This window comes from Vidua macroura, chromosome 23, assembly GCF_024509145.1.
Source record: "Vidua macroura isolate BioBank_ID:100142 chromosome 23, ASM2450914v1, whole genome shotgun sequence".
Lineage (NCBI taxonomy): Eukaryota > Metazoa > Chordata > Aves > Passeriformes > Viduidae > Vidua > Vidua macroura.
In genome coordinates this window covers 2,306,885-2,334,319 of record NC_071593.1, presented here as the reverse complement: position 1 = coordinate 2,334,319, position 27,435 = coordinate 2,306,885, and the positions used below count along the sequence as shown (strand labels likewise).

General features: G+C 61.8%; 2 protein-coding genes across 7 annotated transcripts; both read left to right on the top strand.

Annotated features, from left to right (window-relative positions):
* The first annotated feature begins 336 nt into the window (after positions 1-336).
* NECAP2 (NECAP endocytosis associated 2) lies at positions 337-5,307 on the top strand. 2 transcript variants are annotated; one of them, XM_053997415.1, is made up of 8 exons: positions 337-683; positions 1,256-1,356; positions 1,436-1,540; positions 2,725-2,806; positions 3,326-3,434; positions 3,786-3,948; positions 4,068-4,143; positions 4,439-5,307. In XM_053997415.1, exons 1-8 carry the CDS (start codon positions 583-585, stop codon positions 4,485-4,487), a joined length of 786 nt encoding a protein of 261 aa, XP_053853390.1. In that variant the 5' UTR covers positions 337-582; the 3' UTR covers positions 4,488-5,307. The 2 variants fall into 2 exon arrangements, with proteins under 2 accessions (XP_053853390.1, XP_053853391.1); XM_053997416.1 differs by lacking the exon at positions 337-683 and adding an exon at positions 697-778.
* A 2,555-nt stretch (positions 5,308-7,862) lies between these two features.
* CROCC (ciliary rootlet coiled-coil, rootletin) lies at positions 7,863-26,722 on the top strand. 5 transcript variants are annotated; one of them, XM_053997795.1, is made up of 33 exons: positions 7,863-7,997; positions 9,023-9,202; positions 9,280-9,363; positions 9,466-9,530; positions 9,827-9,992; positions 10,627-10,733; positions 10,810-11,016; positions 11,477-11,573; positions 11,648-11,743; positions 12,116-12,280; positions 12,351-12,529; positions 13,298-13,459; positions 13,761-13,905; positions 14,324-14,689; positions 14,990-15,183; positions 15,326-15,453; positions 15,771-15,922; positions 16,343-16,444; positions 16,666-16,800; positions 17,359-17,490; positions 17,564-17,802; positions 18,297-18,456; positions 18,551-18,718; positions 19,142-19,460; positions 20,281-20,402; positions 20,481-20,601; positions 22,514-22,644; positions 23,224-23,406; positions 23,912-24,064; positions 24,452-24,697; positions 24,980-25,138; positions 25,489-25,599; positions 26,227-26,722. In XM_053997795.1, the coding sequence occupies exons 1-33, from the start codon at positions 7,863-7,865 to the stop codon at positions 26,326-26,328; spliced, it is 5,211 nt and encodes a 1,736-aa protein (XP_053853770.1). In that variant the 3' UTR covers positions 26,329-26,722. The 5 variants fall into 5 exon arrangements, with proteins under 5 accessions (XP_053853770.1, XP_053853769.1, XP_053853768.1 ...); XM_053997794.1 differs by having other exon boundaries at positions 9,439-9,530; positions 25,004-25,138; XM_053997793.1 differs by having other exon boundaries at positions 9,439-9,530.
* The last annotated feature ends 713 nt before the right edge of the window (positions 26,723-27,435 follow it).

The window sequence follows — 27,435 nt, the reverse complement described above, 5'->3', positions numbered from 1 at the left end:
CAGAGAAGTTGCTGGAGGCTCCTGGGGTGAGGAATCTGGGAGCGCTGGCAGCTCCCTTGGAATTCTGATGCCTTTTAACTATTTATTTAGAATAGAAATAATATAAACATATAATATTAATATATAATATAGAAATATCAATACATAAATTAATATAGAATAAAAATATAATTATATATATTATACAACCCAGTATCTAATACATATATTTTACATACCGTATCTACCTTATAGAACATATACAATACTATAATATTTAGTATATAGCGCTATAATAGAAATAAATAGAAATAATAGACTCTAATAAATTATCTGATTTATGAAATTACCTGATTTATAAAACCAGTGAAACCTGGGAGTTCCGTGGCTCGGAGCCCAGAGCCGGTTCCAGTTCCCTCAGTGAACTGGGACCAGTTCCCGCAGCGCCCTGCACCGGGTCCTCCCGCGCGCTAGGGGGCGCCGCGGGTGCGGAAGCGCCTCTCTTCGGCGGGCCCCGCCCGCTCCTGGGCGGCCGCGGAGGCAGCAGCGAGGCATCACCGAGGTACCATCGAGGCGGCGGGACAGAGCGGCGGCGGGGCCGCGATGGCGGCGGAGGCGGAGGAGGAGTACGAGTCGGTGCTGTGCGTGAAGCCGGCGGTGCTCGTGTACCGGGTACCGCCGCGGGCCTCCAACCGCGGCTACAGGTGGGGCCCGCGCCCGCCCGCGGGGTGTCAGCGCCTCCTGGCGTGGGGGGGCTCGCCCCCTCCCTGCGGGGTTTGTGGGGTCCCCTCTTCATGAGGTGTGTGGGATTTGTGGTTCCCAGGAGGCGTTTGGGGTCTCTCCCTCCCCGTGGGGCAGCAAGAACTGCCCCTCATGGGGTGTCTCAGCCCTTTCGTGAGAAACCTCAGCCCCCCGTGGGTTCCCTCGGGAGGTGTCTCTGCCCCCATCCCCACCCCACAGGGCAGTCTCCGTCCCCCCGTGTGTTTTGGGGTTCCCATCCCGTCAGTGACCCACAGCCGAAGCCCGTCCTGGCACAGCCGCCTGTCCCTAACGCAACTTCGGGTTTGGAAACTCCGCGGAAAGGGAACCGAAACCTCCCGCGCAGCTCTTGCCTGCTCCCCGCCCCAACGCAGCAGCTGTTTTGGGGTGAAACGAGCCATCTCACGGCAAATGCCGCTGCCCCCACCGTGACCCTGTTAGCAGGCAGGCACAGGAGCTGCGGGGCAGCCCAGGGGCTGCGGGCGGCACAGGGCTCAGGCTCCTTCCTGCTCCCCAGGGCCGCGGAGTGGCAGCTGGACCAGCCGGCCTGGAGCGGCCGCCTGCGGATCACGGCCAAGGGCAGCACGGCCTTCATCAAGCTGGAGGACAAGGCCTCGGGTGAGGGGGGATCGCGGGGCTCCGGGGAGCAGCGGCGCGGGCTGGGCCCGGCGTTACCCGGCCCCTTGCTGTGTTCCAGGAGAGCTCTTTGCCCAGGCTCCTGTGGAGCAGTTCCCCGGGATCGCTGTGGAGGGCGTGACGGACTCCAGCCGGTACTTTGTCATCCGGATTGAAGATGGGAACGGTGCGTCCCGCACGCCCCGCGGAGCCCTCGCTGCTCCCGTTCGGGAAGGATTCCTGCTTTCCATTCTTGCACGGGGAGGGCAGAGGGAGGAGCTGCCTCCCTCCCTCCCACGGCTCTGACCTTCGCCAGGAACAAAAACACTTGGGTTTGGCTGCTCAGCGTTGGCAGCAGGATGCAGGAGCCCCCCCCTGCTGCCAGTTAATTAAAAAGCTTGTTTGTACTGAAGTTTAGATGCAGCCAAAGAGGTGAAACACCTGGAGATGTCTTTGGAGAAGGGAAGGCTCTGGGGTGACCTAATTGTGGCTTCCAGTCTCTGAAGTGGCTCCAGGAGAGCTGGAGAGGGACAAGGGCCAGGGGCTGGAGGGACAGGACACGGGGAATGGCTTCCCACTGCCAGAGGGCAGGGATGGATGGGATATTGGGCAGGAATTCCTGGCTGTGAGGGTGGGCAGACCCTGCCACAGGATGCTCAGAGCAGCTGCCCTTGGAACCTTGCAAGTGTCCAAAGTTGGAAGGGGCTTGGAGCAGCCTGGGACAGTGGAAGGTGTCCCTGCCTGTGGAACGGGATGGGATTTACAGTCCTTCCAACCCAAACCATTCTGGGATTCTGTGATCCCCAGTCCTGTGGCTCAGTCTCCAGTGTCCCAGCTCCCTCTGGAGGCAGCGCCAGGCAGGGGCTGTGCAGGATGGAGCATCCCATCCCATCCCATCCCATCCCATCCCATCCCATCCCATCCCATCCCATCCCATCCCATCCCATCCCATCCTATCCCATCCCATCCCATCCCCATCCCCATCCCCATCCCATCCCCATCCCATCCCATCCCCATCCCATCCCATCCCATCCCATCCCATCCCATCCCCATCCCCATCCCCATCCCATCCCCATCCCCATCCCATCCCCATCCCCATCCCCATCCCATCCCCATCCCATCCCATCCCCATCCCATCCCATCCCATCCCATCCCATCCCATCCCATCCCATCCCCATCCCCATCCCCATCCCATCCCCATCCCCATCCCATCCCATCCCCATCCCCATCCCATCCCCATCCCCATCCCCATCCCCATCCCCATCCCCATCCCCATCCCATCCCATCCCATCCCATCCCATCCCCATCCCATCCCATCCCATCCCATCCCATCCCATCCCATCCCATCCCAATCTCCTCCTTCCTGCCCAGGCCGCCGGGCGTTCATCGGGGTTGGCTTTGTGGACCGAGGGGATGCCTTTGACTTCAATGTGGCTCTCCAGGACCACTTCAAGTGAGTTTCTGCCTCTCCCTGGGTCCTCTCAGCTCCGTTTTTGTCAGGTCTCCTCTAGGAGAGGTGGAGAAGTGGGAGCTGGGCTGGGCAGGTGTGGGCAGAGGAAGAAACTCGCAGCTCTTCTCTCTCCAGGATTTCCCAGCCTGGATCAGCAGTGTCCCGGTCTGGGCTTCCCAAGTCCAAAACTGGGTGTCCAGATTCCCAATCCAGATTCCCCAATTTACTTCCTCTGCTTCCTGTAAGGAGGTGCCCTGAGGGGCTGCTCCAGGTGCTGGGGATGGTGGGATTTTGGGGTTCTGGGGAGGGATGGATGGACGTGGTGCTGGCTGGGGGATCCCTGGGGCTCCAACAGCCTCTGCTGGGAATCATCCCCTGGGTGCTCCCTCAGGTGAGGTCTCGGCTCACACCTTGGCCTTTGCAGAGCTGCTGCCACAGAGGGATGGTCCTGAGCAGGATTTATTTGTCTGGGGGAGCCTGGGGCGGGCTGTGTCTCCTTTTCCATGGATTTAATTCCCACAGGTGGGTGAGGCAGCAGAGCGAGCTGGCCCGGCAGGCCCAGGACCTGGAGCAGGGACCCAAACTGGATCTGGGCTTCAAGGAGGGACAAACCATCAAACTCAACATCGCTGTGAGGGCCTTTCCCAGCTGATCCCAGCTCTTCTTTTGCGTGGCACGAGGAAGCAGCAGCTCTTTCCCAAAATCCCTGGGCGTGGACTCAGGGCAGAGCCCGTGGGGATAATGCTGCCTGCAGGGATTTGCACGGGGTTGTGGTGCAATCAATTCCTGCTGCCAAAACCAGGCCTGTGGGATCTGGGGTAAAATCCACCCCTGCTGTGACCCCTAAGGATGCACCAGCAGTGGGGTGTCACAGTGGTGAAGGATTTTATTCCCAAATTAAAACAATTTGGCTTCCAGAGTTTTCACCCTCCAGCTCTGGATTTACATGCGATCCCACCCAAACTTCCTGCTCTCCTTTCAGAACATGAAGAAAAAAGAAGGAGGGACAGGGAACACCAGGCCACGTCCTGCAGGGCCTGGGGGCCTGAGCTTGCTCCCGCCACCCCCTGGAGGAAAATCCAGCTCTGGGGAGCGCCCAGCCTCGCTCCCCACGCCTGCCCAGCTCCCGGGAACCCCCATCACAGGTCTGTGCTCACACAGAGTTCCTGAGGGGCTGCTTCATCCATCAAAGCAGGGAATCTGGGAATGAGAGTGGGAAATCACTCCTGCTGTTTTGTTTTCTCTCTTCCCGACTTTCTGACAGACTCCCTGTTGTCCTGGCCTCAGCCCACTGCTGCTCCTGCTGCTGATGTCTGGGGAGACTTTGCCAAAGCTTCAGGGTGAGCAGGAGAGGGATTTGGGGGGGATGTGGATGCCCCAAAACCACCTGGTTTTGCTGGAAAGTCCCGCTGGGGTGGGGGCTCTGCTCCATCCAGTCCCAACTTTGGTGTTCAGAAGCAGCTCTGCCTCTGGCTCTGCCTCTGTGCTGCCAATTCCCTGAGTTTGGGCCCGTGGGCACTTCTTGCTCTGCTGCTCCAGGAGAGTTTTGGGGTGCCCCTGGATGACCCATTTTCCTCCCTGGATGCCTTTACCATCTCTAAACACCCTTTTTTCCCTGTTTTTCCCTCTCTCCAGGTCGTCTTCCAACCAGGCTCAGGGGAACACTGGCTGGGTTCAGTTCTGATCCCAGCCTTGATCCACCTTTCCCCACGTGGGTGCTGGAACCCTCGGGATTCTGTGGGACCAAAGAAGCAGCCTCAGGACACCTCACTCCTGCCCTTAAACCCACCTGGCCTCGAAATGCTGGAATAAGTGCTGGAAAGAAACAACCACGTGCCTTAAAACACTCCACATCCAGGGCCTGGATCGTGGGAGACCTCGGAGGCTTCTCCTTTGGGAAAAACCATCAGCTCCATCCCTCTCCTTGATAAGGAGGGAGAGCTTGGAGTCTCCTCAGAGATTCCTTCTGCCTTCTGCTCGTGCTTTTGGGCTGGATCAATCCTTCCCTCAGCGAGGAGCATCCTCCTGGAGCCATCTCACCTCCCAGATCCACTCAAACCTGTCCCTGCCAGGATGCCAAGCACCGCCTGGATTTTTTTTCTGAGCACTTAACTGGGATGTGGAGAGCCTGATCCTGGCATTTCCATGCTGAAATTCCTTGTTTCTTACTCTGGGAAGTTTGTTTTACTCCTCCTTTATTTTGAAGACACGATTTTTTTACTCAATTCCATGGACATTTTATTAAGGACAGAATGGAGTCAGGCTCTTAGACAGAGCTGGGGTTGAGATTCCTCTTGAAACAAATAAATATTTTCTTACCTATTTATATTAAGGCTTTTTCAAGTACGAAATCCCACTTATTTTTATCCAACCCTTTGGATTTTCCTTTCCATTTCCAACTGGATGACGGGCATTTTGCTTTCAGAGCTTTCCCCTGGGCCTGGCAGCAAACCCAGGTGAGAATGTAACGCTTCCAAGTGAACAATAAAACGGTTTTGATGCCAGACTGGAGTTTTTTTCCTCCCCTGGGCGGGCTCGGAGCAGCCAGGATGAGCTTTGATGATTCCCATTCCTTGTCAGTGCCCAGGGAATGGGATTGGACACGGAGCACAACAGAACCTGTTGCTTAGCAGTGGTTTCTGTTGGGAAGGACACCAGGAGGGGAAGGTAAGAGAGGAAATGAGGAGAAAAGGAGGGGTTTTGGGACACAAGTGCTGGGGGGTGGAATCGGAGGCAGCTGCCCCCTGGCATCCAAGACGCCGTAAATCCTCCATCCTATCTGCCTGCTCCCCAGCCCGGGTAATCTCCGGCTCTCCGGGGGAGAAAGGGCACTTTCCCTGCCGGGGGGGGGGCGAGGGGAGGGCGGCCCGGCGAGCCCCTCCTGCCCGGAGCGTGGCTTGGGACCGGATCCATCCCTTGTTTCAGGGGCAGGGACGCCTCCAGCCCCCGTCCTGGGGGATTTGGGGCCCGGCTTGGGGATTTAAGCCCACTTTTCCCTACCAGGGTGGGGACAGAAAGTCTTTAATTACTCGGGGGTTAATTAAAGCTCCGGCGGGGGGGATGATCCGGAGTCCCGGGGCCATCCCCGCATCCCGGGGGTGTTAAAGCCGCTTCACCCCTTGGCAACCCCGGCTCGCTCCACCCCGGAGCTTTTCCTGCCGGAGCCAACTCCCGGGGTTAATGAGCTTAAGGAGCACGGGGCTCAAGGCCAGGGCCCTCCGAGAGCGCCGTGCCCGCTGGAGAGCGGCTCCGTCCCGGGTAAGGACCTCCCCACCCCCTCCGGGCACGGCCGGCGCCGGGGGCTGGCGTTTGCTTCTGTTTCCCTTCCTTTTCCTCGTTCCGCTCCCGCCGGGAGCCTCGGGGTGGGTTTGTCGGCAGAGCCCGGGAATGCCGAGGGATTTCTGGGGGAGGATGGGGCCGTGCCGCTGTCGGGACCTCCAGGAAGAGGAGGGTCCCCGCTCCCGCCGTCACGCGGGGAGGGGATGCGGATTTCGGGCTAATCCTGACCCCGCATCCGCTTCCCGCGGGCGGGCACCGAGCCCGAACCGCCCCAAATCCGGGGAAAAGGGGCTGGGGACGAGGAGGCCGCGGCAAGGGGGTGCCCGGGGCGCGGGAGATGCTCCCGGGGCTGAGGTGGGGCCACCGCCTCCCCCCGGCGGGGCGAGCGTGGGATGGGACCGGGAATGGGACCGGGACCGGGAATGGGATCGGGAATGGCGCTGGGGCAGCGGGTTTGGGAGGGCAAAGGGGGTTTGTGGTGGGAACATCGCGGATCGGGGCGGCTCCGCGATCCCGGCGGAGAATCGGGGGCGGGTCTGTGGCCGCGAATGGAAAAGTGCCGCGGTTTGGGATCTTAAATGAGAATTTACGGTGGTTTGGGGATCGCAAATGCGAATCTACGGCCGTTTGGGATCTTAAATGAGAATTTACAGCGGTTTGGGGATCACAGCTGAGAGTCTGCAGCAGGGTTTGGGATCACAAGCACAAATTTTTAGTGATTCTGTGGTTGCAACTGTAAATCTGCAACAGTTTTGTTGTTGTAACTGGAAATCTCCAGCAGTTTTGGGATCACAAACACGAATTTACATAGTGTTTGGGATCAACTATGAATTTGCAACAGTTTGGGGATTGTGACTGTAAATCTGCAGCAGGTTTGGGATCACAAACATGAGTTTTTAGTCATTTTGTGGTTGCGACTGTAAATCTGCAGCATGTTTTGGGATTGTAACTGGAAGTCTGCAGCAATTTTGGGATCAAAATGCAAATTTGTGGCAGTTTTATGACTGCAGCTGTAAATCTGCAGGGTTTTTGTGATCACAAACACAGATTTGCAGCAGTTTGGGGATCATAGCTACAAATCTGCAGCAGTTTTGCTCTTGCAGCTATAAACCTGCCGTGATTTTATGATCCCAAGCACACATTTACAGAGGTTTTATGTTGCAGCTGCAAAATGAAGTGGGTTCACAGCCGTTGATCTGCAGCACTTTGTGATCCCAAACTCCAGATTTTGGCCATTTGTGGTTGCAGCTGCAAATCCCTGGCAGCTTTGTGATTGTGAGCGTGGATCTGAACGTCCTTGCAGTCACAACTGCAAACTTCTCATGGGTTTTTGACCACAACTGTGCATTTCCAGCAGCTCTTCCCTCACAAAGGCATTCCTTGGAATGTCTGAGTGTGGGAGGTGGCATTTCCAGCTGGGCCAGGGGACAGAACGCTCCTCGTGGGGTGGAGGAGACTCAAATTGAGGGGTGGTGGGATTTAGGTGGAAATTCCCCTGTTTGTGCCTGATTATTAAAATCAAAGCAAATATCAGAGAAGGATCCCAAGGCAGGTTGTTGTTCCTATCCCTGAGGATCCTTTATCCAAATGCTGCACCTGGGGAGGGCTCGGCCCCTTCCCAAGGGGAACAGAGCAGCTTGTGCTGGCAAAGGATGCCCTGGCTGTGTTCCGGGCTGGATCCCATCCCAGATCCCAGATCCCATCCTGGATCCCAGATCCCAGATCCCATCCTGGATCCCAGATTCCATCCCACCTCTTTCCATCCCATCCCGCAGGGGCCATGGCCTCGCTGCTGTCCCTGCAGGAGGAGAACAGGATCCTGCAGCAGGAGCTGTCCCGCGTCGAGGACCTGCTGGCCCAGAGCCGGGCCGAGCGCGATGAGCTGGCCATCAAGTACAACGCCCTCAGTGAGCGGGTGAGCCCCCACAAATCCCCCTTTTTAACCCCAAAATCCAGAGTTGTTTGTCAAGTACAACGCCCTCAGTGAGCGGGTGAGCCCCCACAAATCCCCCTTTTTAACCCCAAAATCCAGAGTTGTTTGTCAAGTACAACGCCCTCAGTGAGCGGGTGAGCCCCCACAAATCCCCCTTTTTAACCCCAAAATCCAGAGCTGGCCATCAAGTACAATGCCCTCAGCGAGTGGGTGAGCCCCCACAAATCCCCCTTTTTAACCCCAAAATCCAGAGTTATTCATCAAATACAACACCCTCAGCCAGCCCCCCCAAATCTCCCTTTTTAACCCAAAATCCAGAGCTGGCCATCAAGTACAACACCCCCAGCCAGCTCTCCCAAATCCCCTTTTCAGCCCCAAACTCCAGGTGGTGCCAGCTCCAGCCCCAGCATTCTCCATGTGGGGAAGGAGAACTGTGGTGTCCCCGTGGTGGGAATTGTCCAGACCAGTCCTGGCTTGCCAGGGCTTGTCCATCCCTGTTGCATTTGTCCCACTAGATTTTGGGAAGGAACTCCCCCTCCCTGTGGGAATCCTTCAGTTTTCCAGCACTTTGCCCTGGCAACCAGGAATTCCAAAGGGCTTTGGCCCTCCCAGTGCTGAGTGTGCCCCAGACTGGTGGCATACTGGAAGAATCCCTCATTATTAAAAAAAAAGCAAATATCAGGAAAATATCCCCAGGCAAGTTTCCACTCCTGTGCCCAAGGATCTTTTATCCATCAGCCCCTCCATGCAAACTGGGAGGGGGCTTTGCTGAACCCACAGACTGGAGGTTGAGTTATCCTTAAAAGCACCCCCGAAATTTTCCATTCATCCCCTCCCTGTGCATGGAGCAATGAGAAGGTGGGAGTCGGGGCCTTTGGCTGGTTGGGATTTGCTGTGGAACTCTCAGAAGCGAGGCTGGGGGATGCTCAGGGGTGTGGAGGTGCCAGCCTGGGCTGGGGGATGCTCAGGGGTGTGGGGGTGCCATCCTGGGTTCCCCCCAATCCCAGCTGGAGCAGAGCCTGCGGCTGGAGCCGGAGGAAGCAGCCGAGAGCCGGAGCCTGGCCCAGCACAACATCGAGCTCCGGAGGCTGCTGGAGGAGGAGCAGGCTGCCTACAAGAGGAAGCTCCAGGCCTACCAGGAGGGCCAGCAGCGCCAGGCCCAGCTGGTGCAGAAGCTCCAAGCCAAGGTAAATCCTCTCTGAGGGGGCACTGGGATAATCTGGGGTCCCCCCCCCATCGGTGTCACCCCCTGTCTCTCCCCCAGGTGTTGCAGTACAAGAAGAAATGCGGGGAAGTGGAGCAGCAGCTGCTGGAGAAGGCGACAGAGCTGGAGCAGGAGAGGCTGACGGTGAGGGAGGCTTTGGGGGTGCCCTGCCCCAAATGCCAAATCGGGGTGATGGCCAGCGGGGGGATGTTCCCACAGATCCAGCTGGATGCCAGCAGCTCCCAGCCCGATGAGGAGAGCAGCAATGAGCTGGAGAACGCCCTGATCCGGCTGGAGGAGGAGCAGCAGAGGTGAGCAGGACCTGGGGGGATGTGAGGATTCCCAGGGGATGCTGACCTCAGTGATCCCCTGGGATCCCAGGAGCACCAGAGGTGGGTGGAATCCCGAGGGCGATGTGAGTATTCCCAGGGGATTCTGACCCTGGTGATCCCCTGGGATCCCAGGAGCACCAGAGGTGGGTGGGAATATCAACATTCCCGGGAGATTCTGACCTCGGTGATCCCCTGGGATCCCAAGAGCAGCAGAGGTGGGTGGGAATGTCAGCATTCCTGGGGGATTCTGACCCCGGTGATCCCCCGGATCCCAGGAGCAGCAGCCTGGTGCAGGTGAACTCGATGCTGCGGGAGCAGCTGGAACAGGCCAACGTGGCCAACGCGGCGCTGAGCGAGGACATCCGGAAGCTCACGGCGGACTGGGCGCGGGCCCGGGACGAGCTGGAGCAGCGGGAGGCGGAGTGGAGGCGGGAGGAGGAGGTGGGGGACACCCGGGCGGGGACAGGGGACACCAGGGAGCAGCAGTGGGGAGAGGGGTGTGAGCAGGGGGATGTGGGATCATGGAGAGGGATGTGGGGTTGTGGGGGATGCTGCAAAGAGCAGAATTTGGGGAGTATGGGGGTGTGGCACGTGATGGGAAGAGGATGCAAGGCAGAGGGATGTGGGGCCACTGAGGAGGGATGTGGGGCCATGGGTGATGTCCTGTGGGGAAGGATTTGGGATAGGAAATGGAGATGAGGCAGGTGGATGCAGGGATGTGTCAGGGACGATGCAGGGGATGTTCCATGGGGAAGGATTTGGGGATGTGACATGGATGGGAAAGGGAGATAAGGCAGAGGGATGCAGGAACGTGTCAGGGACAATTACACAGGACCCATGGGAGGGATGTGGGGCCATGGGGGATATTGCATGGAGAGGAATTCAGAGTTTTGGGGGATGTGATGGGAAGGGGATGTGAGGCAGGGATGTGTCAACCCCCCCACCCCTCTCTGTGCCCTCAAGAATTGGGGTGGACTGTGGAGGACTGTGGGGGTGATGTGTGTGGCCAGGAGGGATATTTGGGAATTTGGTGACCCCAAAAGTGGATAGTTGATCCCGCTCCATCCCACCCCAGTCCTTCAACACCTACTTCAGCAACGAGCACAGCCGGCTCCTGACCCTCTGGCGGCAGCTGGTGGCCTTCAGGCGCCACTTCGGGGAGATGAAGGCCACCACCGAGAGGTCAGCGGGGCGCGGGGCGGGATCCCTCCCTCCGGGGATCCCTGGGGATCCCACCCTGCGCCTCCCGCCCGCGCAGGGACCTGTCGGAGCTGGGCCACGAGGTGTCCCGGACGGGCCGCGCCGCCCACGCCGCCTGCCTGCACCTGGCCGCCAACCTGCGGCTGGCCGAGAGCCAGGCGGGCGCGGCCCGCGAGCGGCAGGAGCTGCGCCTGGAGCAGCTGCAGGAGCAGCTGGCGGCGCGGGCACGGGACGCGGAGCTGGAAAAAGCCACCCTGGCAGCCAGGTACAGCGGGCTGGGGGGCACCGCGGTGGGCGAGGGGGAGGAGAGGAAGTGCAGGGGACGTGGCACAGGATGGGGAGGGAGTGAGACAGAGGGATGGGGTGCAGGAGCGCCAGGAGGGGTGCAGGACTGCCAGGATGGGGAGGATGCACCCCCGTGGGGACACGGGGGATGTTTCATGGGGAAGGTTTTGGGGCTGTGGCACAGATGGGAAGGCAGCAGGAGGCATCCATGTTAGATGTTGGATGCTGGATTTTGGATGTTGGATGCTGGATTTTGGATGCTGGATTTTGGATGCTGGATGTTGGGTGCTGGAAGTTGGATGTTGGGTGCTGGATGTTGGATGCTGGGTGCTGGATGTTGGATGCTGGATTTTGGATGCTGGATGTTGGGTGCTGGAAGTTGGATGCTGGATGTTGGATGCTGGGTGCTGGATGTTGGATGCTGGCCGTGTCCCGGGCAGGCTGGAGGAGCTGACGGCGGCCCTGGAGCGGCGCCAGAGCGAGGACGAGGAGAAGGAGCGGGCGGTGGAAACGCTGACCCTGCAGCTGCGGGAGCTGGTGGGTGCAGGGTGTGGGGGGTTTGGGGATGCAGGTCCATCATTCCCGGCCTGATCCCGTCCCGGGGCTCACAGGAGGCCGTGCGCACCCGGGAGCCGACGTCGGAGCAGGTGCAGGCTCTGCGCTCCGAGCTGGAGCTGCTGCGCCGGACGCTGCACGAGATCACCCAGGTGCTGGGACACCCCGGGGCCCCCCACAGCCAGGAGGGGCCTCTCCCTGCCTCAGTGTCCCCTGCCATCCTCAGTGTCCCTTCTATGCCTCAGTGTCCCTTCTCTGCCTCAGTGTCCTCTCCCTGCCTCACTGTCCCCTTCCTTGATTAATTTTTGTATTGCCTCATTCAGTTTCCCCTCTCCCTGATTCAGTTTTCCCCTCCCTGCCTCAGTTTCCCTTTTCCCTTACTTTCCCCCTTGACTTGATTTCCCATTTCCCACCTCAGTTTCCCCTTCCCTGAACTCCATTTCCCCTTTCTCACCTTGGTTCCCCCCTTCAGTGACTTCATTCCCTTCCATGCCTCACTTTCCCCTGGATTTTCCTGGGAACAGGCGGTGCTGGCAGATGACCCCGAGGCCCCCACGCCCGCTGTGCCCCCTCCGTGTCCCCCTGTGTCCCCTCCGTGTCCCGCCGTGTCCCCTCTCCGCAGCCTCTCTGCCAGCGCCGCCGCTGCCGCCGTCCACGCAGCCCTGAGCCGGCGCCAGCTCCAGCTGCAGGTGAGCTGGGAGGAGGAGGATGGGATGGAGATGGGGATAAGGATGGGATCTGATGAAGGCTGACCCCCAGGAGGCCCGGAGCCAGGTGGAGGCGGGCCGGGAGGTGGCCGGGAGCCTGCGGCGGGAGCTGGGAATGCTGGAGCAGCGGCTGGAGCAGCTGGGAGCCGAGGCCGGGAGCTGCCGGCGGGCGCAGGAGGAGGCCCGGCGGGAGGAGCTCCGGCTGCGGGCCCAGGCCGAGGGGCTGCGCAGGTACTGGCCCCGCCCCAGCTGTCTGTCCCTGTGTGTCTATCTGTCCCTGTGCGTCCGTGTGTCCCTGTGCCCATGTGTCCATGTGCCTCTGTCCCTGTGTGCCTGTGTCCATGTTTCTGTGTGCTTGTGTGTCCGTGTGCCCATGCCCGTGTCCGTGTGTCTGTGTGTCCATGTGCCTATGCCTGTGTCCATGTGCCCGTGTCCGTGTGCCCATGCCCATGTCCGTGTGTCCATGTGCCCGTGTCCGTGTGTCCGTGTGCCCATGCCCATGTCCATGTGCCTGTGTCCGTGTGCCCATGCCCATGTCCGTGTGTCCATGTGCCTGTGTCTGTGTGCCCATGCCCATGTCCGTGTGCCCATGCCCATGTCTGTGTGCCCATGCCCATGTCCGTGTGTCCATGTGCCCGTGTCCGTGTGCCCATGCCCATGTCCGTGTGCCCATGCCCGTGTCCGTGTGTCTGTGTGTCCGTGTGCCCGTGTCCATGTGCCAATGCCTGTGTCCATGTGCCCATGTCTGTGTCCATGTGCCCATGTCCGTGTGTCCATGCCCATGCGTCCATATACCCATGCCTGTGTCTGTGTCTGTGTGTCCATGTGTCTGTGTGCCCATGTGTCCATGTGTCTGTGTGTCCATGTGTCCGTGTCTCCCAGTGTCTGTGTGTCCATGTGTCTATGTGTCCATGTGTCTGTGTGCCCATGTGTCGGTGTGTGTGTGTGCCCATGTGTCCCTGTCCATGTGTCCGTGTGCCCACGTCCGTGTGTCTGTAGGGAGCTGTGCTGTGCGGAGGCGGCGTTGGCGGAGGAGCAGCAGCGGGTGGGAGCCCTGCAGCAGGAGCGGGAGCAGCTGCGGCGCCGCAGCGAGGGGCTGCAGGACTCCTGGGACCAGGCTGCCCGCGACGCCCAGGCTGCCCGCCAGCAGCTGGAGCACAGGTGGGCATGGGGCACGGGTGGGCACGGATGGGCGTGGGGAGCACAGGTGGGTGTGAGGGGCACGGGTGGGCACAGGGCACAGGAGTGTGCAGGTGGGTTCAGGGTCAGGGTGGTTACAGGGTGTGCGGGGGTGTCCAAGAGGGTTCAGAGGAGCACAGGTGGGTCTGGGGGCACAGGTGGGTGTAGGTGGGTGCACGTGGGCTCTGGTGCATACAGGTGGACATAGGTAGGTGCTGGGGGGCTCAGGTGGGCACAGATGGGTGCACAGGTGGGCACAGCGGGCTGTGCTGTCCCTGCCCAGCCAGCAGCAGGTGCAGGAGCTGGAGGCGCAGCGGGTGCAGGCGCAGCGGGAGCTGCTGGAGGCACGGGAAGAGCTGAGCCGGGCACTGCTGGAGGCGGAGCTGGCCCGGGGCGAGCAGGAGGCGCTGGCAGAGGCCCTGGGCAAGGTGGGCACCCGGACCCGCCCCACAGCGGGGCCGGGCACGGATACAGGTGCAACCCCGTGGGTACAGGTGTACCCCCGTGCACTCCCCCAGGAGTGCCAGCCCTGCTGTGGGTGCAGCCCTGTGCTCCAGCTGCCCCCATGGCCTGGTTCCACAGGTGCCCCCACATACCCCAGGTGTCCCCAAGTGCCCCTCATGCCCCAGGTACTCCCCAAGTCCCAGGTGACCCCCGGTACCCCCATGCCCCAGGTACTCCCCAAGCCCCAGTCACCCCCAGTGCCCCCATGCCCCTGTTGCCCCGTGCTAGCCGGTGCCCCCAAGCTTCAGGTGAGCCCCAGGTGCCCCCCGTGTCCCCCTGCCCCAGGCACTCCCCCTGCCCCCGTCCCGCCGTGCCCGCAGTGCCAGCCGGTGCCGTTCGCAGGCCCAGGGCAGCTGCGGGGAGCTGGCGGAGGCCCGGCGGGCGGCGGAGGCGGAGGAGTCGCGGCTGCGGGACGCGCTGGCCAAGACCAGCGAGCTGGCGGCCGGGCTGGCCCGGGACAAGGCGGAGCTGGGCCGGCGGCTGGAGCGGCTGGAGCAGGAGCGGGAGCGGGGCCGGCTGCGCAGCCGGGAGCTGTGCCGGGAGCTGGCGCTGCTGCGGGCGCGCCTGGAGAGCGGCCCCCGCCCCGGCAGCGAGCGGCGGGGCCTGGAGCGGCCACGGGCGGACCCCCGGGACGACGGGCGGGGGCTGCGGGAGGAGCTGCGGGAGCTGCGCGGGCTCCACGAGCGGCTGCGCCACAGCCTGGGCCAGGTGGGCACCACGGGGGCACCTGGGAGGGGTGGGGAGGGTGTCAGGTGTACCTGAGGTGGGTGGGGAGAGGGCATGGGGCCACTGGGAGGGTGTCAGGGGTAAACGGGAGAGTGCCAGGGACAACTGGGAGAGGTGGGGAGTGTCTGGGGTAACTGGGAGGGGTGAGGCAGGTGCGAAGGGTAACTGAGAGGGGTTGGGAGGGGGCATGCAGTAACTGGTGTCCCTGGGCTGTCACTGCTGGTCCCCGGGCTGTCACTGCTGGTCCCCGGGCTGTCACTACTGGTCCCCGGTGTGCCGCAGGCGGTGCAGGAGCAGAGCGCGGCGGGCGAGGCGCTGGCGCGGGCGCGGACGGAGCAGGAGCGGCTCCGGGCGGAGCAGGAGCGGCTGGGCCGGACTCAGGCGGCGCTGGCCCAGGACGGGGCCGGACTGGCCGTGCAGCTCGCGGCTGCCCAGCGCCAGCAGCAGCACCGCGACCGCGAGGCTGCCGGCCTCAGGTGGGTGCTGGGCTCAGGTGGGTGCTGGGGCGGGGGGTGCCGGGCTCAGGTGGGTGCTGGGCTCAGGTGGGTGCTGGGGCGGGGGGTGCCGGGCTCAGGTGGGTCCAGCCCCGTGCCCAGCCCCGTGCCTGGCGTCCCACAGGTCAGAGAAGGAGGGGCTGGAGAGCAGCGTGTTCCAGCTGCAGCAGGAGCTGGCCCAGCTCCAGGCCCGCAATCAGCAGCTGGAGGCCCAAGGCCGGACACTGGCCCAAGCCAAGGAAGCGCTGGAGGGTGAGGGGTCCCAGGCACCCGTGTGTCCCATCAGCCCGGCCATGCCCAGCTCCCACCCATCCATCCCCATCTTTATCCTCATCCCATCCATCATCCCCATCCTCATCCCTGTCCATCTCCATCCTCATCCTCAGCTCCATCCCCCATTGACAGGGGGTGTCTCCATGACTTGGGGTGTCCCCGCTGATGGGAGGGTGTCCCCATGACAGGGTGTTCCCATGACTGGGGGTGCCCCCATGCTTGGGGTATCCCCATGACCGGGTGTGTCCCATGCCTGGGGCTGTCCCCATGACCGAGGCTGTCCCCGTGTCCCCCAGCGGAGCTGGGCGTGGCGCAGCGGGAGCGGGCGCAGGAGCTGCGGGAGCGGCGCCAGGCGGTGGCGGTGGCCGAGGCGGCCGCGGTGACAGCGGCCCTGCAGAGCGCCCGCGACGCCCACCGGGAGCAGATGGAGCACCTCCAGCGTGAGAAGGTGGGCCTGGGGGTTTTGGGTGCGGGAGGGATTTTGGGGGCACGGTGGTGGGATTTTGGGGTGCTGTGGTGGAGGTTTTTAGGGTGTGGTGGTGATTTTTTGGGTGTGATGGTGATTTTGGGTGTTTTAAGGGTGATTGTTGGGGCACAGTGTTGATTTTTGGGGTGAAATGTTGAGTTTTGGGGTGAAATGTTGGGGTTTGCGGCTCAGTGGTGATTTTTGGGGTGACATGTAGATTTTTGGGGTGCAGAGCTGGTTTTTTATGCACATGCTGATTGTTGAAGGCATGGCGGTGATTTTTGGGGTGCAACCTTGATTTCTGACATTCCCACTGATTGTTGGGAAACTGTGTTTGGGGTGCAGGATTTTTTGGGTTCGCTGATGATTTTTGGGGTTCACTGGTAATTTTGGGGCTGTCAGGAGGAGCTGGAGGCCGAGCGGGGCCGGATGGTGCAGGAGCACGAGGAGCTGGTGGCCGAGCTGGCGGCAGCGCGGCAGCAGCGCCAGAGCGAGAAGCAGCAGGTGGTGGCCCCGATGTCCCCCCAGCCCTGTGCCACCCTCCTGTCCCTGTGCCACCTCCCTCTCCCTGTGCCACCCCCCTGTCCCCCAGCCTTGTGCCAGCCCAGATGTCCTCCTGTCCCTGTGCCACTCCGCTGTCCCCCAGCCCTGTGCCACCCCCCTGTCCCCCAGTCCTGTGCCACCCCTCTGTCCCCCAGCCCTGTGCCAGCCCCGATGTCCCCCAGGCTCTGGCGCTGCAGGAGGAGGAGCGGGTGGCCCTGGCGGGGACACTGGCAGGGCTCCAGCGGAGCCTGGACGAGGCCACGGCCGAGCTGGAGCAGCGGCGCCGAGAGGTCACCGGCCACCAGGAGAAGGAGCAGGTGGGTTTGGGGGGGCTCCCAGAACCCCCCCAGGGTGGCACAGAGCCCCCACTTCCAGCCCCTGTGCCCAGGTGTCTCCCCTCACTGCAACCCCCGTTGCCAAAGTGTCCCCTCCTACTGCAGCCACCCGTGCTTGGGTGTCCCCCTGTCACCCCCCAGTTCCTGGGCGTCCCCCACTGCAGCCCCTCCTGTCTGAATATCCCCTGTGCCCCCCCCCCACTGCAGCTCCCCATTCCTGGGTACCCCCACCTTGCACACCCCTGCTTGAGCCTCACCCCCACCATTGCAAGACCCCCCAGTGTCCCCTTTTCTTGCAGCCCCCAACTTCACCCCCCATCTCGTGCATCAGTGGGGCTCAGCTGTGGTTCCTGAGCCCCCTCACCCCATCCCTGCACCACCTCTACTGCCCCCCTCTTTCCGGGACCCCATCCCCACTGTCCCCCTGTCTCTGGGACCCCATCCCCATTGTCCCCTCTCTCCGGGACCCTTCCCCGTGGTGCCGCCCCCCGGGACCCCCGAGGGGAGGGAGGGGGGTCTCAGGGTGCCGTGGCCCCGCAGGCCTTGGCCGCGGAGCTGCGCTCGCTGCGGGCGCGGGCGGAGGAGGCGGCGCTGAGCCACGAGCGGGAGGCGAGGACGCTCCGGGACCAAGTGACAGCGGCGGCCAAGCAGCGGGACGGCGCCCTGCGGGAGGTGAGCCGCCCCCCAGAAACCCCTTCCCGGCCCCCTGAAATCCCCAAATCCCTGGAGTTCCCCCTCCGGGCAGGCGGAGGAGGCGCGGGCGCAGCTGCGGGCGGGGACCGAGGCGCGGGCGGCGGCGCGGCGGGAGCTGCTGGAGGCGCAGCGAGAGGCCCGGGACAGCCGCGAGGGCCGCGACACCGAGCGGCGGCGGGCGCAGGAGGCGAGCAGGGCCCTGGGCGATGCGGCCCGGGAGAAGGAGGCGCTGCAGCGCTCCAACGAGGAGCTGCGGGCGGCCCTGCGGCGCGCCGAGGGAGAGCGCATCAGGTTGGGAACGCGGGATGGCCTCACAGGGGCGTGCAGGGCGCGGCTGCAGCGCCTTGGAGGGGATGCTCGGGGTTGGGGGAATGCTCAGGGTAAGGGAATATCCAAGCTGGGAGATGCAGGAGTCGGAGTGATGGGTGGGACAATGGGCTGCCCGAATTGGGAGGTGCAGGAGTTGGGAAATGCTCCAATGATGGAAGGACAGGCTGGGAGATGCAGGGGTTGGGAGATGCAGGCGTTGGGAGATGCTCGGGATTCGGGAAAGCAGAAGCTGGGGATTACAGGGGTGATCCCCCCACCCTGGAGGGCGATGCCTGGGCTGGGGGCGGTGTTGGGACACAGGGGGGCTCAGTTTGGGATGGGGCGATGCTCCAGGTCAGGAGGACACTCAGGACAAGGTGATGGAAATTTGGGGCTGGGGGGACACCCGGGATGGGCACGGCTGGGGCCGGGGGCATGCTGCCCCCCCGGGCACTGCCAGCCCCCGCTGCCCGCAGCCTGAAGCGCTCCGGGGAGGACAAGGAGCAGCGGCTGGCGCTGCTGGAGGCGGCGCGGGCGGCGGCCGAGCGGGAGGTGTCGGAGCTGCGGGCGGCGCTGCGGGGGCTGGAGCACGCCCGCCTGGAGAGCCGCAGGGAGCTGCAGGAGCTGCGCCGCCAGGTCGGGGACAGCCGGGACGGGGGGGGACAGCGGGTGGCACGGAGCCTCCCCGGCCGTCGGGGTGTCCCCGAACCACTTGTCCCCTCGCGGGCAGGTGAAGGAGCTGGACAGCGAGAACAGCCGGCGGGGCCGGGAGCTGGGGGAGCTGCAGGCGCGGGTGGCCCTGGAGGAGCAGCGGGAGCAGCGGAGCCGCCGCGAGGCCTCCGGCCTCAGGCAGAAGGTGGTGGAGAGCGAGGCCAGCACCGAGGCTGCCAGGAAGGAGGTGAGGGTGTCCCCAAAGGTCCCTAAGACTCCCTGTGGGTGTGCCACATCCTGAAGTGTCCCTGGCCCCCCATAGCTGGCTATCCTGTGGGTCTGGAGGTGTCCCTGTCCCCTCAGGCCGTAGCTTGGTGCCTGTTGTCCCAAATCATTGCCATCACCGTGGTATCCTGTGTCCCAGCGGGTGACCCCATTGCTCCATCCCCTGTATCCCTGGGGTTCCCTGTGACCCCATGCTACATCTCCTGCATCTCTGGGTGTTCCCATTGCCCCACTGCTCCATCCCCTGTCTCCATGGGGTCCCCCATCACCCCATTGCTCCATCCCCCGTTCCACATCGCTCCCACCCACCATTCCCGTCTCCCATGCCCGGTTTCCCATCCCTCCCACCCGCCATTCCCATCTCGCGTTCCCGGCCCTCCCGCAGCTGCAGCAGCTGCAGCAGCGCCTGGCGGCGGCGGAGCAGGAGTTCGGGCGGCGGGAGCAGGAGCTGTCCCGCAGCCTGGAGGAGGCGCGGGGCAATGAGAAGAAGCTGCTGGCGGACGCGCGGAACCTGCAGCTCAAGGTGGAGGCGGCGCGGGCCGAGGTGGCCGAGCTGGGGCTGCGGCTGAGCGCGGCGCAGGGCCGGGCGCAGGGGCTGGAGGCGGAGCTGGCCCGCGGCGAGGAGCAGCGCAGGGCCACCGAGTCCCGCCTGGGCGGCCTCCAGGCCACCCTGCGCCGCACCGTGGCCGTGGCCAGGGCCAAGGGTGAGCGGCCCCGGGAGCACCGGAGGGGGCTGAGGGGAAGGGAGGTGTCACCCCTTGATCCAGCCCTGGGCATCTCCAACGCACCGGTGCTCCGGCCCCTGCATCCCGGGGCTCTCCCAAACCCCGTTATTCCATCCCCTGCATCCCTGGATTCTCCCAAACCCCGTTATTCCATCCCCTACATCCCAGGGATCTCCCAAACCCCGTTATTCCATCCCCTGCATCCCTGGATTCTGCCAAACCCCGTTATTCCATCCTTTGCATCCCTGGATTCTGCCAAACTCCGTTATTCCATCCTTTGCATCCCTGGATTCTCCCAAACCCCGTTATTCCATCCCCTGCATCCTGGGGGTCTCCCAAACCCCATTATTCTACCCCTTGCATCCCTGGATTCTGCCAAAATCCGCTATTGCATCCCTTACATTCTGGGGGTCTCCCATTGCTCCATTCCCTACATCCCGGGATTCTCCCAAACCCCATTTTTCCATCCCCTGCGTCTCTGGGGTCTCCTATTGCTTCATCCCCTGCATCTCTGGGGTCTCCCAAACCCCATTTTTCCATCCCCTGCATCTCTGGGGTCTCCCAAACCCCATTATTCCATCCCCTGCATCCCAGGGATCTCCCAAACCCCATTATTCCATCCCCTGCAGCCCAGGGATCTCCCAAACCCCATTATTCCACCCCCTGCACCCTTGGGGCCCCTTTCACTCCATCCCTGCATCCCCACATTTTTCCACCCCCTGCCTCCCTGGTGTCCCCCGCTGCTCTGTCCCCTCCCCCCGGGCTGGTGTCCCCATGCCACCCCGCCTGTCCCCCCCAGGCGGGAGCCCGGAGGGGCCGAGCAGCCCCGGTTCGTTCCCGGATCCCGACGCCGATCCCGAGGCGCTGCGGGCGGCGCTGCGGGAATTCCTGCGGGAGCTGCAGGACGCGCAGCGGGAGCGGGTGCGTGCCCCTGTCCCTCCCGTCCCCGTTATCCCCAGAGGGCCCTTCCCGGCCCGTTCCCAGCCCTGTTCCCGGCAGGAGGAGCTCCGGGGGCAGCTGGGCAGCCTGGGCCGGCGCCTGGCGGAGGCGGAGGCGGAGCGGGACAGCGCCGGCGCCCGCGCGCAGCGGCTCCAGAAACTGCTGGACGAGAGCGAGCAAGGTGATGGGGCTTTTTGGGAACGGCGGGATTCGGGGTGGTCTGGCGGCTGCTGGAGCCGCCACAGCGAGCGGGAGCTCGGAGGGAAACTGAGGCACAGGGAGGGGGGCGGTGCTGCCCAGAGCAGAGGATGCTCCCCGGGATTTCCTCCAAAATCCTGGTGGGAAACCTCATCAATCCCAGTAAAACCCTTCTGTACCTCCTTTAAACACCAGTATAAGCGGTAAAAACGTCCATATAGCCTTTTAACCCCAATAAAATGGGTAAAAGCCCTCTCTGCGTTCCCCACACATCCCAGTAAAACTGGTAAAACCCTCATGGATGCCCATAAATCTCACTGGAACTGGTAAACTCCCCTATGCATCCCATGTAAATACCAGTTAAACTGGTAAACTCCACAAAACCCAGTAAAACTGGTAAAACCCCCTGTGCAAACTCCATAAATCCCAATAAAGTGGGGCAGAACCTGACTGCACCCCACTTAAATCCCAGTAAAACTGGTAAATCCCTGTGTAGTTCCTGTAAACCCCAATAAAACACCTGAAAAAACCCTGTGCAAACTGCAGAAATCCCAATAAAATTAAATTAAAAACCCAAAACATTAAAAAATAGTAATAAAAAAAATAACCCATTAAAAAATTCCCCATAAACTCCCGTAAAACCAGTGAACTCCCTGTGCAGCCTCCATAAATCCCAACAAAGGGGTAAAACCCCTGTGCATCCCTCTTAAACCCCAGTAAACCCAGTAACCCCTCCCAGTCTGTCCCCCAAAACCCCAATAAAACTGGCAAAACCTCCCACAACCACCCCAGGAAAACTGGGAAATGCCCTGAGCAAATGCCATAAATCCCAATAAAGTGGGTAAACCCCACCCCCGAATCTCCCAGAAACCCCAGTAAAACTGGGAACCTCCCTGCATCCCCTGTAATTCCCAGTAAAACTGGGAACCCCCTTGTGTAAACTCCATAAATCCCAATAAAATGGATAAAGGCCCTCTGCATCCCCCATAAACCCCAGCAGAATTGGGAAACTCCCCAGTGGATCCTCTGGAAACCCAGGGAAAGTGGTCAAATCCCTGTGCATCCATCCCCCTTAAACCCCAGTAACTCCCCCTGCTGCCCCAGTAAACCCCAGTCAACTCCTGCAGCATCCTTTTAAACCCCAGTGAACACCCCTAAAACCCCAGTAAAAACCCATCAATCCCAGTAACTCCCCTGCATCCCCCATTAACCCAAATAAACCACTCTGCGCCCCCAAAACCCCCAGTAAACCCCCATAAATCCCAGTAACGCCCACCATACCCTGTAAATCCCTCTGCAATTCCCCTGTATCCCCCCTAAACCCCAATAAGCCCCAGTGACCCCCCATAAACGCAATAAACCCCCATAAACCCCAGGAAAATGCCATTGCAACATCATAATCCCCAGTAACACCCCACAAAGCCCAGTAACACCCCCTCCCATCCCCATAAACCCCAATAAAACCCCTCTGCACCCCCACAAACCCCAGTAAAACCCCAGTGCACCCCCACAAAGCCCAATAAAACCCCAGTAAAACCCCTCTGCACCCCACAAATCCCAGTAAAACCCCAGTGCACCCCCACAAAGCCCAATAAAACCCCAGTAAAACCCCTCTGCACCCCCACAAACCCCAGTAAAACCCCAGTGCACCCCCACAAAGCCCAATAAAACCCCAGTACAACCCCCCTTGCACCCCAACAAACCCCAGTAAAACCCCTCTGCACCCTCACAAACCCAAATAGAACCCCAGTAAAACCCCTCTGCACCCCCATAAACTCCATTGCACCCCCACAAACCCCAGTGCACCCCCACAAAGCCCAATAAAACCCCAGTAAAACCCTTCTGCACCCCACAAACCCCAGTAAAACACCCTTGCACCTCCACGAACCCCGCAGGGCGGCGGGAGCTGAGCGGGGCCCGCGCCTCGCTGCTGCTGCAGGACGAGAGCCTGCGGCGCTCGCAGCGGGAATGCCGCGGGCTGCGGCAGCGCCTGAGCGCCCTGGAGAGGGAGCGGCGGGCGGGACAGGTGGGAACGGGGCCGGGGGACGGGGACAGGGGGCAACGGGGACAGGGCAACGGGGACAGGGAGGAATGGAGGGGCCAGGGGGGAATGGGGGGTATGGGGGGAACGGGAGGGGTCGGGGGGAACGGGGCCAGGGGGCAACCGGGGGGATCAGGTGGGAATGAGGCGGGGGGGGAATGGGGGAGTCAGGAGGGAACGGGGCCGGGGGGAACGGAGGGGTCAAGAGGGAATAGGGAGTCCAGGTGGGAATGCCGGGCAGCCCCGTGGGGTGGGAATGCTGAGCAGTCCAGGAGGGAATGTGGGATAGTCCAGGTGGGAATGCCGGGCAGCCCCATGGGGTGGGAATGCCAGGCAGTCCAGGTGGGAATGCCGGGCAGCCCCGTGGGGTGGGAATGCCGGGCAGTCCAGGTGGGAATGCCGGGCAGCCCCGTGGGGTGGGAATGCTGAGCAGTCCAGGTGGGAATGCCGGGCAGCCCCGCGGGGAGTGTCGGGCCGCCCGGGTGGGAGCGTGGGGCAGTCCAGGTGGGCACGGCGGTGTGCCCGGCACAGCCCCGCTCCACGCCCGCGTTCCGGCGGCTCCAGGAGAAGCTGGGCGAGCTGGAGGAGGCCCGGCAGAGGCTGGAGGTGTGCGAGAGCCGGAGCGCCCGGCTGGAGCTGCAGCGGCGGGCGCTGGAGGCGGAGCTGGGCCGGGCCCGGCGGGCGCTGGCCGAGCGGGACGCGGAGGCGCGGGAGGCGCGGGAGCGAGCGGAGCGGCTCCGCACGCAGGTACCGGCACCGCTCCCGCCGAATTCCAGGGGCTGAACTGGCTTTCCATGGATCCAGCCCCACAGTTCCCCCCTAAGCGCCCTCCCAGCACCTCCTGAAGCGCTTCCCGGTCCCACAGCTCCCACTGAACCCACTCCAATTCCCCCGAACACCTTGTGTTTTCCACAGTTCCTACCGAACGCCTTCCCGGTTCTCCCTGAACCCTCTCCCAGTTCCCCCGAGTTCCCCCTGGATCCCATCCCAGTTGTCCCAAGTTGTTCCCCCAAAACCCCTCTCAGTCCCCCATCTGTCCCTGAAACCCTTCCCAATTCCTCTGAGTTCGCCCTGAGCCCCATCCCAGTCCCCCCAGTTCCCCCCGAGCCCCATCGCAGTCCCCCCAGTTCCCCCCGAGCCCCATCCCAGTCCCCCCAGTTCCCCCCGAGCCCCATCCCAGCCCCCCCAGTTCCCCCCGAGCCCCATCCCAGTCCCCCCCGTTGCCCACTCTCCGTTACCGTTCCGGGCACAGCTGGCTCAGGCCGAGTCCCGCTCGGGGCCGCTCCCGGTGCCGCCGGGGGGCGGCTCCAAGGGGGAGGCTCCGGACGGGTGTCTGCTCCACGAGCGGCTCCTGCAGCTCCAGAACGCGCTGGCTGCCGGCGAGACGGACCGGAGGCTGCTCCAGGTGGGACCGGAACCCCTCCCAATGCCCCGGTTCCTTCTGAACCCCCTCCCAGTGCCCCCCAGCTCCTCCCGAGCCCCTTCCCAATCCCCTCATTCTCTGAACCCCCTCCCAATCCTCCAAGTTCTCCCTAAACCCCTTCCCACTCCCCCCAGTTCCCTCTGAACCACTCCCAGTCCCCCCAGTTCCCACTGGAACTCCTCCTTCTTCCCCCTGATCCCCCTCCCAGTTCCCTCAGCTACTCCTGAAGCCATTCCCAGCTCCCCCAGTTCCCCTGAATCCTGTCCCAGTTCTCCCTGGACCCATTCCCAGTTCCCCTGAGCCCCCTGCCAGGCCTCGGTGTCCCGGGGATGTCCCCGGGTGTCACGGGGCTGTCCCCTGGTGTCCCAGGAGGGGCTGGAGGAGGCGCGGCGGGCGCTGGCGGAGGCGCGGCGGGAGAAGGGAATGCTGCGGGAGCAGCTGCGGGAGCAGCGGGAGCTGGGAATGCTGCGGGAGCCGGGAATGCTGCGGGAGCTGGGAATGCTGCGGGAGCCGGGGTTCCTGTGGGAACCGGGAGTACCGCGGAAGCCGGGAATGCTGCCGGAGCAGGGAATGCCACCGGAACAGGGAATGCCCCCCCAGGACCAACAGCAGGAGGTGAGTGGGGCCACACCCCAAAATCGCTGACCTTTTACCCCAGACAGGACCCTGTGGATTCCCCATTGAGCCCCGCACTGTTATGGGCTAATTCATTATCTAATTATCATCTAATATCTATATAATCATCTAATATCTATATAATCATCTAATTATCTGATGCTAGATTAGATAATGGATATATTGCTATAGATATAAAAATATATGTAAAGATATATATTTTACTCTAATATATTTTTTGGTTTATCTATGTCTTTCCATCTATTATACATACTTTCATAGATATTTATCTGTGTGTCTGGGCAGGAGCGGGACCCTCCTGGCCGGGCTGGATCCACGCGGCTCCCGGTGGGGCCGGATCCCCCCGCGGGGCCGGATCCCCCCGCGGGCTCGGCCGAGCGGGAGCTGGAGGAGGCTCGGAAGCGCATCCAGGTGCTGCGGGTGGGTCCCTGCGCCGGGGCCAATCCCGATCCATGGGATGGGGCTGGGGTTGATCCATGGGATGGGGCCAGTCCCGATCCAGGGGATGGGGCTGATCCTGATCCACGGGATGGAGCTGATCCTTTCGGAGCTCATCCTGAGGGGAATGGTCCCAGTGCTGGTACTGGGATGGGTCTGGGTTCATCCCAATGGGAACGGTCCTGGTACTGGGAAGGGGCCGGGCTCGTTCCAGGGGCAGGGAGGCTGGCGCTGGCTCACACCGGGGAGGTGCTGGCGCTGGCTCCGGGCCGTTTTGGGGGTGCCCGCCGCAGGCAGTGCCCAGTCCGGGGTGCCGGGCACCCCTCCCGCAGGCGCAGGTGTCGGCGCTGGAGCTCCGGGCCCGGCCGCTCCCCGAGGCGCCCGCGGAGCTGCAGCGGGAGCTGGAGCGGCTCCGGCTCGGCCGCGGCGGCCTGGAGGAGCAGGTGAGGGGACACGGCTGGGGACACAGCGCGGGGGGACACGGGGACACGGCCGGGGGGGACACGGGGACAGCCCCGGGGAACATGGGGAAACGGCCTGCGGGACACGGGGACACAGCCCGCAGGGACACAGTGACAGCCCGGGGGACACAGCGGAGGGGGACATGGGGACACAGACTGCAGGGACATGGGGACAGCCCCGGGGAACACGGGGGCACAGCGCAGGGGGACAGACACGGCCAGGGGGGACACGGGGACACGGCCAGGGGGGACACGGGGACACGGCTGGGGGGGACACGGGGACAGCCCTGGGGACACGGGGACACAGCGCAGGAGGACACAGGGACAGCCCCGGGGGGACATGGCCCGACCCCACAGCCTCCCGTCCTTCCCTCCTGCAGATCGCGCTGCTCAAGGAGCAGGAGCTGCAGCGACATCCCCCCGGAACTTAGGGAATTCCGGGAATTCCGGGACATCCGCAGGGACCGGCACAGCTCCGGCATGGGGGATCCATCCCCATCCCCGATCCTGAAATCCACAGCAGCTCCACTCAGGGGTGAGGGGGATCCAGCCCCATCCCTGTGCTCCAAATCCACAGCGATTTTTGTTTACTCATTCCCTTTTCTCCAGGAAAAAGCTGCACTTTTCCCACCAGCCGACAAAATTTGTCTATTTTTGATACAATTTGGGACCTCATGGAGGGTTTACCCATTTTCCTGTTGCAGTTTTTAACGGAAAAATGGGGAATATTCCCTTTTTTTTAGCCCCAGAAAACCCAACTGATTTATTCCCTTCCAGCCTTCCAAGCCCTGCCCTCACCTCATCCTAATTTTCCCCCTTTTTCTAACAAAAACCTCCCTGGATTTGTGTTTTTGAAGGATTTTTTTTAGGAACTAGCAGGGGTTTTATATGGAATTTTTGGGAATGGGGGTTTTTACTGGTGCTCCGGGGCAGCCTGAGGGTGGGAAGGGAGGTGGTGGGTCTGACCCCCCCTGCCCAGTCTCCGTGGAAATAAATGTGGAAAATCCAAACTGGGACTTCTGAGGGATTTTTCTGGGGGAAGTTGGCTCTTTGGGAATGCCCAGATTTGGGCTGGGCTGAATGAGGTCCCTAAATAATAATGAATAATAAGAATAATGAATAATAAATAGAAATAAACAATATTTAAACCTCCAAAATAATAATTAATAATAATGAAGAGTAAAGGATGAGGAATCGTAATAAATAGCAAATAATGATGAGGATAAAGACAAGAGAGAAGCTTTGGGGGGAAATTCACCCTATAGAGAGGAAATTTACCCTGTGGAGGGGAAATTCACCCTGTGGAGGGGAAAATAATCCTATAGAGGGGAGATTCACCCTACAGAGGGAAAATTCACCCTGTGGAGGGGAAATTCACCCTATAGAGGGGAAGTATACCCTATAGAGGGGAAATACACCTTATAGAGAGGAAATTCACCCTATGGAGGGGAAATTCATCCTATAGAGGGGAGATTCACTGTGAGACCCACCACCTTCCTAAAGGGGAACCGGGCAACACCCGACAGCCAGCTCCAAACCCACCCCAAACCCCTTTGTAAGTGACCCAGACTTTACCCCAAACATTTCCATACTGTGCATCTTTCTGTAGGAGCTGCCCCGAACTGAGCCCCCACATCCCCCAACCTAAAATCGACCATTTTACATCCCAAAGCTGCCTAAAACCCCCAAACGTACCGTGTACAGCACCAGGAATTGTTCAAATTGTCAGAAACGCCCCCCAAAATCCGGAATAATCCCAAAGGAAGGAGCCGGGAGCCGCTCTCTGCGGGACCCTCCGGGGCTCCCCCTCCCGCGGAA